Below are 17,335 nucleotides of genomic sequence, written 5' to 3'. Positions count from 1 at the left end.
CGGTCGTTTCTTGTGCATAACCCTTCCGATTTTTATGCCAAAATCTATGCGAAATGCACTTTAACTTACGTAACCCAGATAGGCGTCCCGTGTTTCGCAGGACGCTTGCTGGTCACATTATTTATAACCAGACTGACCTGTTGTCGTTAGATTTATATCGCCACCAAAAATACATCATCCGTTCGAGTTTAAACCTACTTCTGTAAAGTGTTGCGAAAAACTCAAAATCTCAAAAATAAATCTGACATTGACAGGTTTCAATGTCAGATTTATTTCTAAAAAATACATGCGCAATTTGATTCATCAAGTTTGAAAAACTACATTACCATTTCCATAACAATGACGGTTGGCTTTGGCTCTCACTCACCTACTCGTTACGCTTTTTGTTCGATAACGCTCGGACAGTCTTCTCCCATTGATGTATGGTAATGCTGTTTAACTCGCAAGCCGGTATTTAATCGCAATTAAATATAAACACAATTTAAAACAAATCTTCATGCTTCCAGGAAGGGGTGGGGAGTTGATGTCGGTCAACTCATCGCCTCTTCCACACTATCCACGCCAATACAGCCGCTCGCACATGATGCGAGATGCATGATTCTTCCATTGAATGTTTAATGATAGAGCACGACCCACACCGCCGGTGGTGATGACAACCGTAACGAATTAACTGTCACGACTGGAATGGAACAAATCGGCTGCCAATGGAATTGCGACAAGAATTTATCGCCTGACGGAAAAATAATTACTCGAATGCTAAACAATGCTTACTTTCCTTCCACAGAATCGACGTCCGACAGATCATACTCCTGTCGCGGCCCAAGAAGGGCAAAACAGTCCAGCAGCGATGCGACGAACTATTTGGCAGTGTGGTGTTTTTGAACCTGAAGAAGCACTATCCCACCTTCATGGATCGGGTGAAAATCTTGGACGCGGATCTGCAACACCCGGGCGTGGGTCTGTCCGAGGAATCCATCGACTACATCATCAAAAATACGCAAATTGTGTTCCATGCCGCTTCCGATGTACGCTTCGATCAGGCCCTTAAGAAGGCAATCGAAGTCAACGTGCGGGGCACTCGCGACCTGCTTCGAATTTGCGAGAAAATTATCAATTTAGAGGTAAGAAAATTGTTCGTTCTATTTCAAATTGATCAGTCATCTGACAAAATAGTCTCCGAGTAGCTCTTCATCTACATATCAACGGCGTATTCCAACTGCCCAGAATCGACCATCAAGGAAGAATTCTATACACCACCGTCCGACCCGGAAAAAATGATCCACCTGATAGAGGCCATGGACGAGCACTTCGAGGATCACCTCAACAAAACAATCAACGAGTTCATCCACCCTTGGCCCAATACTTACGTCTATACCAAAGCACTGACGGAAGACATTGTGCGTCAGTTTGGCGAGTTGTTGCCTATCGCCGTCGTTCGACCATCCATTAGTGAGTTCAGGCTGATATGCCCAAACGACATGAATATTTGCATATTCCACTGTACTTTGTTCTATTTACTGATTTTCGATTTGACCTTTTCTAATTCCACTAAATTAAGTCATTGCCACCAACGAGGAACCGATCGAGGGATGGACGGACAACATATACGGCCTAAATGGGGTCATCGCCGGAATCGCGCTCGGAATCATTCGCGTCATGTTAGTTGATGATGACAACGCTGCCGACATCATACCGGCCGATATTGTCGTAAATGGAGTACTGGCCGCCGGATGGCAGACCTACATTGAACGGTAATCAGCAAAAGCGTTGGTTGTTATCTGTTACAGCAAAGGACCTCATGTTAAGTTAAAGTTTTATCTATCACCACTTTAGGAAACACGATCCGGCCATTGAGGCTAAGAACTCCAGCACCGATATGAAGGCGCTGGCCAAGCCAAAAACCAAAATCTACAACTGTGTCACCGGAAGCGATAACCCGATTACATATCGTGAGTACATTGCGAAATATCAAATTCGGTAAATGAATGTCGCTAACATTTGTTCATTCACAGAGAAAATCTACGATTACTCCATTCAGGTTGGCAAGCACTGTCCCCCGAAGCGATCGCTGTGGGTGGTTTGTCATAACACGACGACCAACAAGTACATGTACGAGTACTACAAGTTTCTGTACCATCTGGTGCCGGCATTTCTCATAGATACCTATCTGAGGGCAATTCGAAGGACGCCACGGTGAGTATATGAGGTTTTTGGCTGAATTAAGGTCGGGTCGGATTTTTGCTGATATCGTCATTGTTTCGATGTTTCTTTATTCGTCGAAGTTTTTTATGTAAATAAACCAAGCGAATTGCTCATCTTCTCTTTTGAATAAATATATATGTCGACGTAATTACGATTCTTTGACTTCTGTTTGGCGACGACGGCGTGCGGTAAACATTTCTTGGAACTACCGAGTGGTTCGATTTTTTTACGCACAAAAATACAATGCAAACAACAACCAGTTACAAAAATTCAATGAATCTTTGGATAAAGAATAATAATGTACGTGCGACAATCATTGTTGAATGGTGCACTGCGACGACGTTTACCACTGTTTGCACGGAATCGCATTGAATTACGTTAATTTCGTCTCGACCTAGCAAACAATCAATATTGATATTGATATTGCTTAAACACTGTGACAAATTGACATAAAATGTTCAAACAAGTGTCACACGAAAGCCCGCTAGCAAGAAGTCGGTAATTTATTTTATTATTTTGCCTTTCTTTACCTAGTATATGTAGTAATACGCAAAGGCTATAGAATCATGCCAAAACCTAACTTTTGATAGAACGCTCGGAGACCAATAGTGTTATATACACATCGATTCAGCTCGATAAATTTAGGTGATGTCTGTATGTGGTTTACAAAATGGCCGATTTCTGGCTTTATTGTATAATCACCTTAACATTATCCGACAATAGCTTGCAATCGACGTGGAATGCGGTCTAGTTATTTTCTATTGAATATTGTCCCGATCGATCTTTGCGTTCCGGAGTTATTAGAAACACATTGTTTTTCCTACGGTTTTGAAAAAACGAAAGAAATAGGGGAACTGTTCCGTTTTCCATCTCACTGAACATATATTCATCTCATCGCAAAGCAAAGAAATACAGAACCAATCTCGTCGCTTCTTTTTGCTAACACACATGTTCACTAGTGAAAAAAATCACAAAAATAAGAAACAACCCAAATGCCTTTTCATTGCTTTGTTTTTGATGGGATGGAAATAGGAGCTTGTGTGGCCCTAAATGGCCGGAACGAAGTTATGACAGCGACTCTCCGTGGATGCGTATGCACGCTGCGGAGGTCTGACTGGAAGAGGTAAAGTCATCACGCTGATGTGTGAATCTATTAATACACGCTGAAGGCATTTTACTCAAACCTCACATTTCCCTTCTTCTCTCATTAGAAAGGCAAAAATATCTTCTAGCATAGGTTTTAATCAAATATACTATACTAGTGCACTTGTGGACGCAGTAGCGCCCATGGCAAGTGTTTAGATTCTTTTCTGCATTAAGAAAAATAAAAATTTCAACGTCTGTTGTCTGTGTTTTTTTATCAAATGCTGTGTCTGGTTATCTAAGGTTGTCACTGGTTTTGTTTTCTGCATCTACATGCTAGTAAAAAAATGTCAAAAGCGTCGCATATTTTATTTTTTGTGAGAATTTCCCCGCGTGCTGCGTCTGGTTGGCTAGTCACCGGACAGACAAACAGGGCTATTATATTTATTATTATTATTAACAATATGACTAACTCTCACGAAATTTTGGCGACACCACATGTGGCGCCAACTCGCGTCCAAAAGGATCGATACACACGTAAATCGAACTACCCAAAATATGACGCTAGTTTTACACACACTTCAAAATGTCATCATGAAAAAAAATAGGGATGCTTGATGTTTTTTTATTCAAACTTAATCGAATGCAAACGGAAAATGTAGCAGAAGTGTGGTAGGAATATATTTGTGGAAATGTATAATAAATTTGATATGCCTCGTTGAACTGTATCCGGCGGGACCATGCCGGTACACCATATCGAAATTAACGCACGCTGAAGCAGTTGGAGAGCTACGATACGAGGTTGCTGTGGAAGTTTACATTCTTCTCGCATTGTACCTACTCGCTCTCTGTTTCGCACACCATATTGCTGTTTGCCAATGTCAATGAAGTCAATGAATTGTCTGAGACAAACAGCAAGTTATCTGCATGGCTTATTATACGTATCTAAAATTAGTTGAGATATCCTATATTACTATTCAATCCGCATTTTATTGTAATGCGATAATTTAATTTATTTCAATAATAATTTAATTCAATTCAAATACATATTATCAATTCATATTGAATTGGTGGAAAGAATCTCCACTTCATTATGTCATATGACTTGAAATGTTTTCTACAGAACCATGTCAATCAGAGTAATTCCTTTACACTTCCAAGACTCTATCTTCAAATATGAATTCTACCATCTATGCACAGAGAGAGCATGACCGCTTGCTACAAAAAAAATAACATAGAGAGAATATAATCCCTGGGAGAACGAGATAGCAAAGTGCTTGACAGTCGAGTCTTACTGGATTTCTCTCTGCATTGCACATGCGTTTCTAGCTCGGTTTCCTATCAGAAAAACTTATCTTACAATAATTAGTATACTAAAATCTTCATTATATTGTTTGAAAAGATTTCTTTTGACAACCCAAAATGAATTGAATATCATGTTGCAAACGGCCTCTTCAATACGAAATACCAATTATCATATAATAAATGGCGTAATCTAAAAATTCTAATGGTAATTGTGGTAAATATTGATTTGAGTTAGCTTTAATTGAAATGTGTAAATATTGTAAATAATTTTAGAGTGCAAAACATAAAATATGTAATAATTTTTCGGTCGTGCATCTAAAAACCTGGGAGCTGCGGACTCGATCAATTCTAATTTTCAAGATATTTTGCTTGAAACCCGAAAATTTCCTCTCAGTGTTCAATGTACACGCTACGATTTTCTCACATCGAATTATTATTATATTTATTTATTCAGACTAAGGCCGAAGTGGCCTGTGCGGTATATAAGAATCTTCTCCATTCGGCTCGGTCCATGGCTGCACGACGCCAGCCACGCAGTCTACGGAGGGTCCGCAAGTCATCTTCCACCTGATCGGTCCACCTTGCCCGCTGCGCACCTCGCGTTCTTGTGCCAGTCGGATTGTTGTCGAGAACAATTTTCACCGGGTTATTGTCCGACATTCTGGCTACGTGCCCGGCCCACCGCAGTCGTCCGATTTTCGCGGTGTGAACGATGGATGGTTCTCCCAACAGCTGATGCAACTCGTGGTTCATTCGCCTCCTCCACGTACCGTCCGCCATCTGCACCCCACCATAGATGATACGCAGCACTTTCCTTTCGAAAACTCCCAGTGCGCGTTGGTCCCCCACGAGCACCATCCAGGTCTCGTGTCCGTAGAAGACTACCGGTCTAATGAGCGTTTTGTAGATAGTCAGTTTGGTACGGCGGCGAACTCTATTCGATCGGAGCGTCTTGTGGAGTCCAAAGTATGTACGATTTCCAGCCACTATACGTCTCCGAATTTCTCTGCTGGTATCATTTTCGGCAGTCACCAGTGAGCCCAAGTACACAAATTCTTCAACCACTTCGATTTCGTCACCACCGATGCCAACTCGCGGTGGGTGGCTCACATTGTCTTCTCTTGAACCTCTTCCTATCATGTACTTCGTCTTCGACGTGTTGATGACTAGTCCGATCCGCTTGGCTTCCCTCTTCAGTCTGATGTAGGATTCCTCCATCTTCTCAAAGTTACGTGCCATAATATCTATGTCGTCGGCGAGGCCAAATAGCTGGACGGACTTATTGAAAATTGTACCACTCGTGTTAATCCCTGCTCTTCGTATTACCCCTTCCAAAGCGATGTTGAAAAGCAGACACGAAAGACCATCACCTTGCCGTAACCCTCTGCGCGTTTCGAAGGGACTCGAGAACGAAACTCGAACTGAAACTCGAACTACGCACATCACCCGATCCATCGTCGCTTTGATCAACCGCGTCAGTTTATCCGGAAATCCGTGTTCGTGCATTAGCTGCCATAGCTGGTCCCGATCGATTGTATCATATGCGGCTTTGAAGTCGATGAATAGATGATGTGTGGGCACGTTGTATTCGCGGCATTTCTACAGTACTTGGCGAATGGCGAACACCTGGTCTGTGGTGGAGTGTTCGCCCATAAAACCCACCTGGTACTGCCCCACGAACTCCCTTGCAATTGGTGCTAGTCGACGGCATAAAATTTGGGAGAGTACCTTGTGGGCGACGTTCAGAAATGTGATTGCGCGGTTGTTGCTACAATCCAGCTTATCGCCCTTTTTGTAGATGGGACACACGCCACCTTCCATCCACTCCTGCGGCAAAACTTCCACCTCCCAAATCTTGGTAATGACCCAGTGCAGCGCTCTAGCCAGTGCCTCACCACCGTATTTAAATAGCTCTCCTGGTAGCTGGTCAACCCCAGGGGCTTTGTTGTTTTTCAGCCGGCCAATCTCGGCGCGCGTTCTCCCAGGTCCATCACCATACCGCCATCCTCGTCTACCACATCGCCATTCGGGTGTTCTTCGTAGTGCTGCCGCCACCTTTGGATCACCTCACGTTCGTTCGTTAGAAGGTTCCCGTTTATGTCCTTACACATATCAGGTTGTGGCACGTGGCCCTTACGTGAACGGTTCAACTTCTCATAGAACTTTCGTGTGTTATTAGCGCGGTACAGTTGCTCCATCTCTTCACGGTCTCGATCTTCCTGCTGGCGATTTTTCCTCCGGAAAATCGAGTTTTGTCTGTTCCGCGCCGGTTTATATCGTGCCTCGTTCGCCCTCGTGCGGTGTTGCAGCAATCTCGCCCATGCTGCATTCTTCTCTTCTACTAACTGCTCACATTCGCCGTCATACCGTTCGTTTCTCTGATCCGGGGGCACCGTGCCAAGTGCAGAGGTTGCGGTGCTACCAATGCACAATGGTTCGAAGGCAACCTCAAAAATCGAAATTCGTATTTCGGTCAGAATTATATTTTTCTCATTTTATAGAATACTTATGTGGTTCAAATTCAAAATTTGAAGAAGTTCTGTTGAGTTTTGACTTTGTTACATTATTTTTAATTGAACATGATTGTTGATTTCCAATCAAAAACGCTGTTTGACAAAGCGTTTAGATCAGCATCGTACGGCTTCAATTACATCGCTAATTCCAGTATTATTTCAAGACTGCATTATCAGGGTCTTAAATAGTATGCCTATGTCAAATATAGGTGAAAGAACTCAACTTAAGTTAACTTTATATACAAATTTATAAAAAATACTCACATTTTTTTATTGAAGTGCTCCAAAAGTATAGGCGCAATTGAGTGCCCATAATGATTCTATGCTCATTACAAAGCTGAAAGCAATAGCTTTCTATTAATCACTATTTTGTTTTGCGAAAAGTTGCGATAAGTTGCTTTTTTAACGTTTTAGTTTGAAATGTGCTTAGAATTGTTTGGTCTGTTTCTATTTGAAACCTTACAAATGCGTATTTTTTGTTCACAAGAACTTTAAAAATGCCTATTTCTAATTATTAGATTGAAGTGTCTGACTTCCAAATTTTGCTCATGGCATCCGAAATTCTACCAATTTTAGTTTTTTTCCACATGATTTGAAAAAAATATTTGAACAAGCATAACAGATGAATAAAGCTACCGCTACACAACAACTATATTTGACTTTGCTCAAACGATACAATTTGCTATTTCAATAGCCATGCAATTTTTTGAGAGTTGATTGTAATTGAACAGAGCACAAGCCGTTTCAAATTTGTATGAAATTTACTACTGCCCCCCATCCTTTGTTCTAGAGCAAACCACTGTGCAATGGCGGATCGAATATCTCTCCAGCCATCTTCAAGAGACGCTGCGCCTAGCTGCTCTTCCGTCGGGAGTGCCACTTCCAGCTTCTGCGTGTATTCTTGGGCTAGTCTACCGTCTTGTAGCTGCCCAATGTTAAGCCGCGGCGTCCGACTTCGACGCGTGTTGTACACCGTCGAGAGTTTTGAGCGTAGGCATACTGCAACGAGGTAGTGGTCGGATTCAATATTCGCACTGCGGTAAGTGCGGACGTTCGTGATGTTGAAGAAGAATTTACCGTCGATTAGAACGTGGTCTATTTAGTCTTCCGTTTCTTGGTTAGGTGATCTACATGTGGCCTTGTGGATATTTTTGCGTGGAAAGAAGGTGCTTCGGACTGCCATTCCGCGGGAGGCTGCGAAGTCGGTTTGCCGTACGGTGTGCAGACTATGGGCATCCATCGTATGTCTGCTCCAGTTGTGCGTAGAACGCTACTTTCTCGTCGTCGGGTATCCCTTCGGTTGGGCAGTGCACGTTGATGATGCTATAGTTGAAGGAACGGCCTTTAATCTTCAGCTTGCACATCCTTGCGTTGATTGGTTGTCACCCAATCACACGATGGCGCATCTTACCCAGCACTATGAAGCCGGTTCCCAGCTCGTTGGTGGTGCCACAGCTTTGGTAGAAGGTAGCCGCTCGATGCCCGCTTTTCCACACTTTCTGTCCTGTCCAGCAAATCTCCTGCAGCGCCACGACGTCGAAGTTGCGGGGATGTAATTCATCGTAGATCATCCTGTCGCAACCTGCGAAACCTAGCGACTTGCAGTTCCATGTTCCAAGCTTCCAATCGTGATCCTGTATTCGTCGCCTAGGTCTTTGCCGATTATATCGAGTCGCATTATCTCTTATATTGTTCGTAATGATTGGTTTTCCAGGCGGCTTATTGGGCCTGCGCAAACCTCCTGTCTCGTCGGAGGGCCGTCGTGTCAGGGCTGTTTAGCGTCCCACCTAACACCAGGAAAAATTTTGCCATTTGGCGAATCCAGGGTCGGGGTCGACAGTTTTCGGGAGCCCCTAAATATACGAAAAAGGTTGATTTTGGTACATACGGTTATGTGAGGGCCCGGGGCCATGACTCAAAGCACCCTCCCTCTTCCTCAATCCGGCCATGAGTGAATCCTCTCGCTAGTCAAATCAACCTCAAGTAGTTTTTATTTTTATAAAGTCAAACCTATCAGCTCAGTCGATGCTCTATGACTTAATTCCTTCTGCAGATATGTTTTTATAGTTTCCGGCGGGTTTATATGATTTTTGCTCATGCGAAAATCTCGAGTAAGGTTGAGTAAATTGTGGAAAACTAAAATTAGGATTCGTATGAAAATTTCGTATCGTATGGGTACCGAGTCCACAACGTGCATTTTAACCTACAATGTCTGCCAGGTTTGCTGGGTCGACTAGTTAAAACATATTTTTTGGGTTACTGTGACAAAACACCTTCCAAAGGATTTTCTGTTTCACATCTCAACCCATGCGTCGACCGTCCTTTCAACATCGACTATTGAAGGTTTGGCTGCAGATGATCTAGCTCTGGTTTGTCTTTTGCGTCCAGCAGATCGTTGCAATTTCTTGATTATCCGACATTTGCAGTTAAATGTTCCGCTTCTCCATATATATATATATATATATATATATATATATATATATATAAGCACTGTGGATTCCAAGATGAATTATGTTGCGGTTAGCTTGGCGGTTAGTCAAGATTATTCACCGTTCCTGAATGAGCACATGCCCTTGGATCATATGTCCCGGGAGCTGCAAGGCAATTTTAAGTACTTAATAAACTACAACGCTTAATTGGTTCTCAGATACATATTTCTCGCTTAACTTTTCAAAAGGACCTAAGTAACATTTTTTCATGAATTAATTTGAGTACTGCAATCGAAAGCTTTCATGTTTTTATGTTGATTGCGCTATTCAAATTAATTCATGAAAAAAATGTTACTTAGGTCGTTTTGAAAAGTTAAGCGAAATTTTATTATTCAACGACACCTGAAATGAAGGTAAAGTTAATAAGCATAGCATAAAACAAATAAGAAAATTTCAATTCTTGTGTAAATTCCTTTGTTGACAGAGAAATAAACAAATCAATAGATATCGAGGGTAACGGGGAAAATCACTCTCTGCTTAGACGAAAATTTCAGTTCAGTGTTTGGAAACAGTTCTTATCACAATATTCATAGCATAGGCCGGGTACATTTAACAGAAGTAGTATGTTGGCAAGGGTAGAATGCTTAGCCCGATTTTTGAACGACGCGAAATTTAGAAGAAAATTTGTATTGATAATAAAATTTGTTATTATTCAGTTATCAGTTAATCACATGATTAATAACTAAATATCAAAATGATAATAAGGATAACTAATCGTGTTATCAGTTTGATATCATTTCAGTTATCTGCCTTTGCTCGGGAACTGTCCACGGTACACAAATTTCTTATTCGAAACAATTTTATGAGCAATTGTTCACGCTGCGGAGAATAATATCTAAAACTGACCGACACCTTTGCCCACGTGCTATATGGATAGCGTCTAATGGGATAAACCTGATTCAATTTTACGTGACCGTGTTAAAAACATGCATTTAGCATGGATCAAAGGAAAATCATTTTTTTACCTACACAGATTTTCTTCGATTTACACCACCTGAAAGCGCTTGAGGACCACAACAAGACCGTGTAGTTGTTGTGTAAAAAATATTTGAATATCTCGACCATTTCTTTTCGAAAAGTCATTTTTTTTTTCAATGTCAGTTTGTGAGTTTGAAAAATAGGAGGCACGTCAATTTTGTGATAAAAAATAAATATTGAAATGAGAGAAATCAAAAAACTCCTCGGATTTGTTATAGACTGTTTTGAAAATCCTCAAAATAATCCAAAATTTGTTTTGATGTCCCCTCAAAATATTAGTTTTGAGCAAAAAAAATCCGAATGGGGGAGATATAATTGTTTTTAAATATTTGTATCGGCCTAATTGTGTATTTTAGAACTCGCATAAAAAATTGATTAATTTTGACATTTATTTTTACTCCACTGTCCCCAAATGAGAAATCCTGATTTTCAATTTTTACGCAGGCACAAAACTTTGACAGTCTTCTACAGATTGGAAAACATCAATACAAGTAGGGTTGCAATTTTCACGAACAGAAACAGTGCTGCAGAAAATTGTAGTTTTCTTCGCTGGTCTTGAGTTGGCGCTCCTGAATTTTATATCAAATAAAAGCTCATGAGTTTCTCTATTGTCCAACGGGTTAATTTTTTTTTCTACTTCTGTTGGTAAAAAATAATCCCTTTGGAAAAAAGCCATTTTTCATCAGAAAAGTCTATTTTCTCCTAAAGTAAACGATCGGTCAAAAATAGCCTTGAAGGAAGTTAAGGATGCCATCCAACAGCTAAAGACCAATAAAGCAGCTGGTAAGGATGGTATCGGAGCTGAGCTCATTAAGATGGGCTCGGAAAAGTCAGAATGTGGGAAACTGAACAAACACAAATCGTTGACGAAAAGTATGAATACTAACGGGCCAAGATGGCTACCTTGCGGCACGTCGGATGGAGTTGCGAAATGGCTGGACGTTGCAGATCTTAATTTAACGTAAGCATGTCTGTTTCGTAGGTAGGAGCGCAACCACAACCAACCATAAGCCAGTCAGGGAATCTTAGTCTCTCAAGCTTTTGCAGTGTTAGTTCATGGGGAACTTTGTCGAAAGCTTTCGAAAAATCCACATATATACTGTCCACTTGATATCGTTTTTCTAAACTGGAGTTGAGCATGCTTACGTACGACATTTGATTCGTGGTGGTAGAACGATTCTTCACAAAACCGTGTTGAAAATCCGAGATTATAAGTCTAGCCGCAAAGTACATTTTATCATGAATCAAAAGTTCCAGAGTTTTGGCCAGGCAGCAAAGGATAGAAAAGGGGCGATAATTTATACATAGGCGTCACCGCAGACAATTTCCATGCATCCGGAAAAACACTTTCCGATGAAGAGAGGTTGAATATAAAACAAACAGGTTCGCCAAGTACCTCTGAGCATCGGCGAATAAAAGCGGGAGGTTATTTATCTGATCCAGGGCCTTTGGATGGGTCAATAGAGCTTAGTGCAGGGGTGATGTCTGCTACAGTGAAAGCTGGACGTGGATAACGAATATCGCTTGATGGTAATGAATTTAAAAGTTCCGGGGAAAGCGGCGAAGAGTTGGCGTTGTAGACGGATTTGAAAAAGTCGGCAAAGAGTTCGACAGAGGCTTCGAAGTCATGACTCACGTTGTCGCCGAAGCTCATTTCCAACGGTATCGAATCAGCTCCATTCCTATCTTTAAAAATCCACCAAAAAGATGACGGATTCGCTGTCACTTCCTCTTAAATTCGGGCGATATACTCACGGAAGGAAGCAAAGACGCAGCTGTTATATTCCGCTCCAAGTTCGCGAAGAGACACCCTGTTGCGGATCGTTTTGGATCCCTTCAGCGTCGCACAATTCAACCTAATAAGCTTTGCCGGAAAGCCGTGTTCTCGCATCATATGGCACAGTCCGATCCTTTTCACTGAGTCGTATGCTGCCTTAATCCACAAACAGGTGATGAGTCCGCAAGTTGTACTTCCGGAATTTATCAAGGATTTGTCGCAGAGTAAACTTCTGGTCCGTTGTTGATTGTCCTTCTCGAAAACCGCGTTGACATTCGCTGACAAAGGTCTCCGCATACGAACATTCTTATAGATAGGACATAAGAGGCCAACAAGTTAGCTCGAAGGCATTTCATGTTGTGTATGCGTGCGTAATACACTGTGTATCTTCAATCCAAACCCCACTGTCAGGCAGTGGTATTATGGAACAAAACAGTCTGCAATAAAGTCAGCTTTAGCCGGGGAGTTAGAAGGTGTTAGCTCTACTGCAGCTATAGTGACTTGTTTTCAGACTGCCTGGTAACTCACGTACAGTCTGAGGTCACTTTCATGAACAATGCACTCCACTCTTCCATACTTTATCACTTCAGATAACATAAACATGTTTTTTCTAGTACATATGCAAAGCCAAATCAGCCAAATCTAATTCTTGCAGGAACGAACAAAAACGTGACAACAAATTCGAAAGCAAACAATCCGCGCGCATGGCTTGCTGCGATCTTTCAGCTCGAAGGCATTTCTTCTTCCTTCCAAATTATTTCAACCACTTGGTGTTTGTTTTCGTTCAACTGGTAACTCCTAGCTTTTAGAAGCTCGGCCTTTCGATTGGTTTCCTTGTACGGTACTAAGTGCGTCTGTGGCATAGAACCGGTATGCTGTTCATCATTCGGCGTATCTTACGTATCTTCATTGGATCCTATGTAGTTCGGTTCAAACTTTGGCAAACCCCATTTCGCACAGGAGCATCCCGAAATGTTGATGGGATGCTTATCAAACCTCCCCTAGCAGCAAAATCTAGACCAGTTTAGTTGCAGCAACTCAAATGTGATTAAATTCGGTTGTATAGCAGTTACAGTAACTTTTGTGCAACATGTGTGCTGCTCGGGTCACTTTATTTGATTAGACACTAGTCTGAAGTTCAAACTTAATATTAATCTCAATTCTTGCCCGAAAAAAAACTGAAAAATTGATTGCGGAGCGAATGTAAACACAGGCACCGGTAGCAGCAAACTAAAAGTTTGGGTGGCTCAAAAAATTCATTATGCCCCGCCACGTCCAATTGTTTAGACCGGATTGGATTGAAGTTGATCGACTGTTTTAGTTTTGTGTGAGCGTAGGTATGAGGAGTTGAATTTTTCCTTGTACCATTGGGCGCTGGTAAAGGGCGACCCTATATGACTGGGAGTAATATTCATGAGCTTTAACTCTAGAGGGATCGCATATTGATTTGTCGTTCTATATTATATGATTGTACTACAGGTTGCGAATAGTAGGTCATGGTCATTAAACTTCACAGATGGCTTCACTAAAACCTGCAATGCAACATAGTATCCTGAATTGTTGTTTCTATCTCTTACAAAAGCATTGTTACGCGAAAATTACGACATATATTGGAATCAACTACTGATTGTTAGAGTGATTCATTAAGATGTGGTCTTCGTTGAATAAACCTAGGGTGTTGCTTTTAGCTATGGGGTTTTTTTCGCCAGCGCTTGGTCGAGAGGCGCTGTAGCAGTAGTGTAATGAAAAATTTTGTTTCTCACTAATTTAATACAAACTTGAAACAGGCTGTGCTCGGTCAGTTTTTTTAAACCGACATATGTAGGTTTTTGGAGTATATTCGGAGCATGGGATGGATTTTTGTTGTAATAAATACGACACCAATATGGGCCCTCCTTAGCCGCACAGATAGAAAAAGTTGTTGAACTTTACACGAAAGTAATGCACACGAAAGTAATGCACATAAAAGAGCGTAAATTTAAACGATATTTTTGCCTGAATGTATGCGATTTCTATAGCATTATGCCACTTTTGATATGGTTCATGCAGTAGAAATTGACATAATGCTACAGAAATTGCATACATTTAGGGCGAACTTGTTGGAAATGATCCATGTACGCCCAGGATAGTGTAATTTTCTACGTGTTTAATTTCTACGCGCTTCTTAGTTTTCATTATTTTTTCTGTGCGTGCGGTAAGATGCACGGCTACAATGCAAGACCATGCTGAGGATGGCTGGGTTCGATTTCCAGTGCCAGGCTAGGCAATTTTCGGTTTGGAAATTATCTCGACTTCCCTGGGCATAGAAGTATCATCGTGTTTGCCTCCTGATATACGAATGCAAAAATGGTAACTTGGCTTAGAAACATCGCAGTCAATAACTGTGGAAGTGCTGAATGAACACTAAGCTGCGAGGCGGCTCTGTCTCAGTGTGGGGATGTAATGCCAATAAGAAGAAGAAATACGACACCAATACTACTGCATTAAATTATTGTTTTTATTGCACCAATAGTTCCAAAATTTTGTTTTGAGTACTCAACAAATCTTAACCTTAAACAAACGGTCTAGGAAATTTTCGGGTTGGAAATTTTCTCGACTTCACTGCGGGTTGACGACTGAAATGTTGCTATTAGGATTGATTTCTTTCGGTTATAGCAGTCTTAATAAGAAGCTAACGCCGAAAGAAATCAATCTCAATAACAAATTATTACAGCTCGGCTTTCCATCTCGAATAAATATTGATTCGAAATGAAACACCGAGCTGCTCCATTCCTAAAAGACCGAATCCTTACGAATTTAATCTTTATTTTTACTATATTCCAGCATCATGGATCTGTACCGGAAAGTGCACAAATTTGCCACCGTAATTTCGTACTTCGCCAACGGTCGGTGGCACTTCGAGAAGGAGAACATGAAAGGCCTCGTTCAAAAGTATGACCGAAGCTTTAACCGTAGTAATGTTCTGTCAAACTAAAACACTTTTAATATCTTCTGCAGACTGTCCCCGGACGACCGGATCATGTTCCCGTGTGACATCGCCCAGATCGACTGGCCCGACTACTTCTGGACGTACATCCACGGACTGCGGCGGCACATCGCCAACGAACCGATGGACAACCTGGAGGAGGCCAAGAAGCGACACCGGCAGATGCGACTCGTCCACTGGTTCATCCTGGCGGCGTACTACTTCTTCTGGATAGTGCTGCTGTTCTACATCTTCAAGTGGATCCTGTTCTGAGGATATCAATTAATCTCTCCACCAGTTGAACCAATGATAATTGCGTGAGTGAGAGTGCGGTAGAATGCAGCTTGTGTTGAGTTCATGTTCGAATGTGGGTTGAAGTGAATAAATGGATCGCGTGACAGAGATTTGTGATGACATTACCGATTTGGAGTGGGCCTTGTTCCAATAGTTCACCACCACTCCCTCTGCTCAAATACAAACGGGTATCTCCGCAATCGGGGAAACCTGTTGAATCATCTGTACATTTGTTTTATGGATATAAAAAAAAGTTCTTTGTTTGTAGAATGTATCGAGTTAGGTGTTCTTCCAATAAACCGGACGCATCCTACCCCTACAGACGGGTGTTGATAGTCGATCAAATAAATGTTAAATTATTGATTGTGTACTCTTTAAACCTTCCTGGATTGATTTCGTTGTGATCGACATTGTCCCTCTCTCGTCAGCCGCCATCGTACGAACATGTTTAGATGTAGCGACACTGGCAGTCATTGCATTGCATAACGTTGTTAGCGCTGCGTGCACCTTGATGGTTGCGACGACGCTTGATGCATGTTTGCAAATGTGATAAATCTGATAACATGTTTTGCGCAAGGTATAGTGGATTTGTTAATAGATAACATTCCGGTTTCTGATGAGGCAAGGTTAAATTCTAATTGATGGCATATTATTTAGGGCAATGGAACTTTTTGGCCAGACCGCAAAATCTAAATTCAAAGAGAAACAATAAGTCAACACATCTGCTTATAAGTCATAAATAATAAGTCAACACACCTGCTAATAGTTTAGTTAACAAAGCTTAGTGATGAACTCTCAAACTTAATGTAAAAATCACTTGGATAAAGTTATTTGAAAAAAATAAAAATAACAGAACTCAGTTAGATTCACGACCAAAAACGCCAGTATGAAGCAGAAGAATATTAGTCTTGTGATTATTAGAGAAAGACCACTTTACATGAAATGGTCAAGGTATTAGGTCTTTTTTAACATGGGTAAACGGCAATTTTCGTCTGATGTTGGTTTTCGTGGTTCGTGTCTTAATTTTTTTTAATCTTTAAACTCAGTAATTAAAACCTTATTAAACAGATTAGAAAAAATAAAAACTAACGTACAATTCAGATAGTTAAGTGTAGAACGTATAATTTTTTTTTTTTTTATTTTTTAGTTTTTTAGTTTTTTTTTTTTTTTTTTTTTTTTATTTTTTTTTTTTTTTCATTTTAGTTTTTTTTTTTTTTCATTTTAATATTTATTTTTTATTTGCTCCCCCCCCCCCATCTTGACCTTCCAGAGACCAATTGGGATATAATGTGAATTAAATATTTGTAACGGGCTTACACTACTCAATCTAAAACTGGGAATAATTGACATTTATTTCATGACTGAGCTTTTGAATTTAAAATAATATGAAATTGTTGAAAAAGTTGAGTTTTTATCTCCTTCATTTACGCAAGCTCTGCCATTATTTGATCCCGAAAAAAGTAAGTTTTCAATACTGTCCTAAATATCCTCATAAAGTTAAGTGACTAAGCCAAGTTACCATTTCTACATTCCTGTATCATGAGGCTAACACGATGATAATTTTATGCCCAGGGAAGTCGAGACAATTTCCAAACCGAAAATTGCCTAGACCGGCACCGGGAATAGAACCCAGGCACCCTCAGCATGGTCTTGCTTTGTAGCCGCGCATCTTACCGCACGGCTAAGGAGGGCCCCTAAACTCTACGATGATTCAAATGGGTGATTCATC

At 41.0% G+C, this 17,335-nt stretch overlaps 1 protein-coding gene across 1 annotated transcript in view; it reads left to right on the top strand.

The window, feature by feature from the left end:
• The window catches only part of LOC134209298 (fatty acyl-CoA reductase wat-like), a 73,863-nt gene extending 57,878 nt beyond the window's left edge, over positions 1-15,985 (top strand). The window contains exons 3-9 of the mRNA XM_062685293.1: positions 785-1,121; positions 1,185-1,449; positions 1,559-1,751; positions 1,834-1,949; positions 2,013-2,193; positions 15,171-15,278; positions 15,345-15,985. Of these exons, the coding sequence (XP_062541277.1) occupies positions 785-1,121; positions 1,185-1,449; positions 1,559-1,751; positions 1,834-1,949; positions 2,013-2,193; positions 15,171-15,278; positions 15,345-15,585 (1,441 nt within the window). The 3' untranslated portion in view covers positions 15,586-15,985. The remainder of the gene's footprint in view (positions 1-784; positions 1,122-1,184; positions 1,450-1,558; positions 1,752-1,833; positions 1,950-2,012; positions 2,194-15,170; positions 15,279-15,344) is intronic.
• The last annotated feature ends 1,350 nt before the right edge of the window (positions 15,986-17,335 follow it).

This window comes from Armigeres subalbatus, chromosome 2 (genome assembly GCF_024139115.2).
Source record: "Armigeres subalbatus isolate Guangzhou_Male chromosome 2, GZ_Asu_2, whole genome shotgun sequence".
In the NCBI taxonomy this organism is placed as follows: Eukaryota; Metazoa; Arthropoda; class Insecta; order Diptera; family Culicidae; genus Armigeres; species Armigeres subalbatus.
This window is presented reverse-complemented; position numbering and strand designations above follow the sequence as displayed.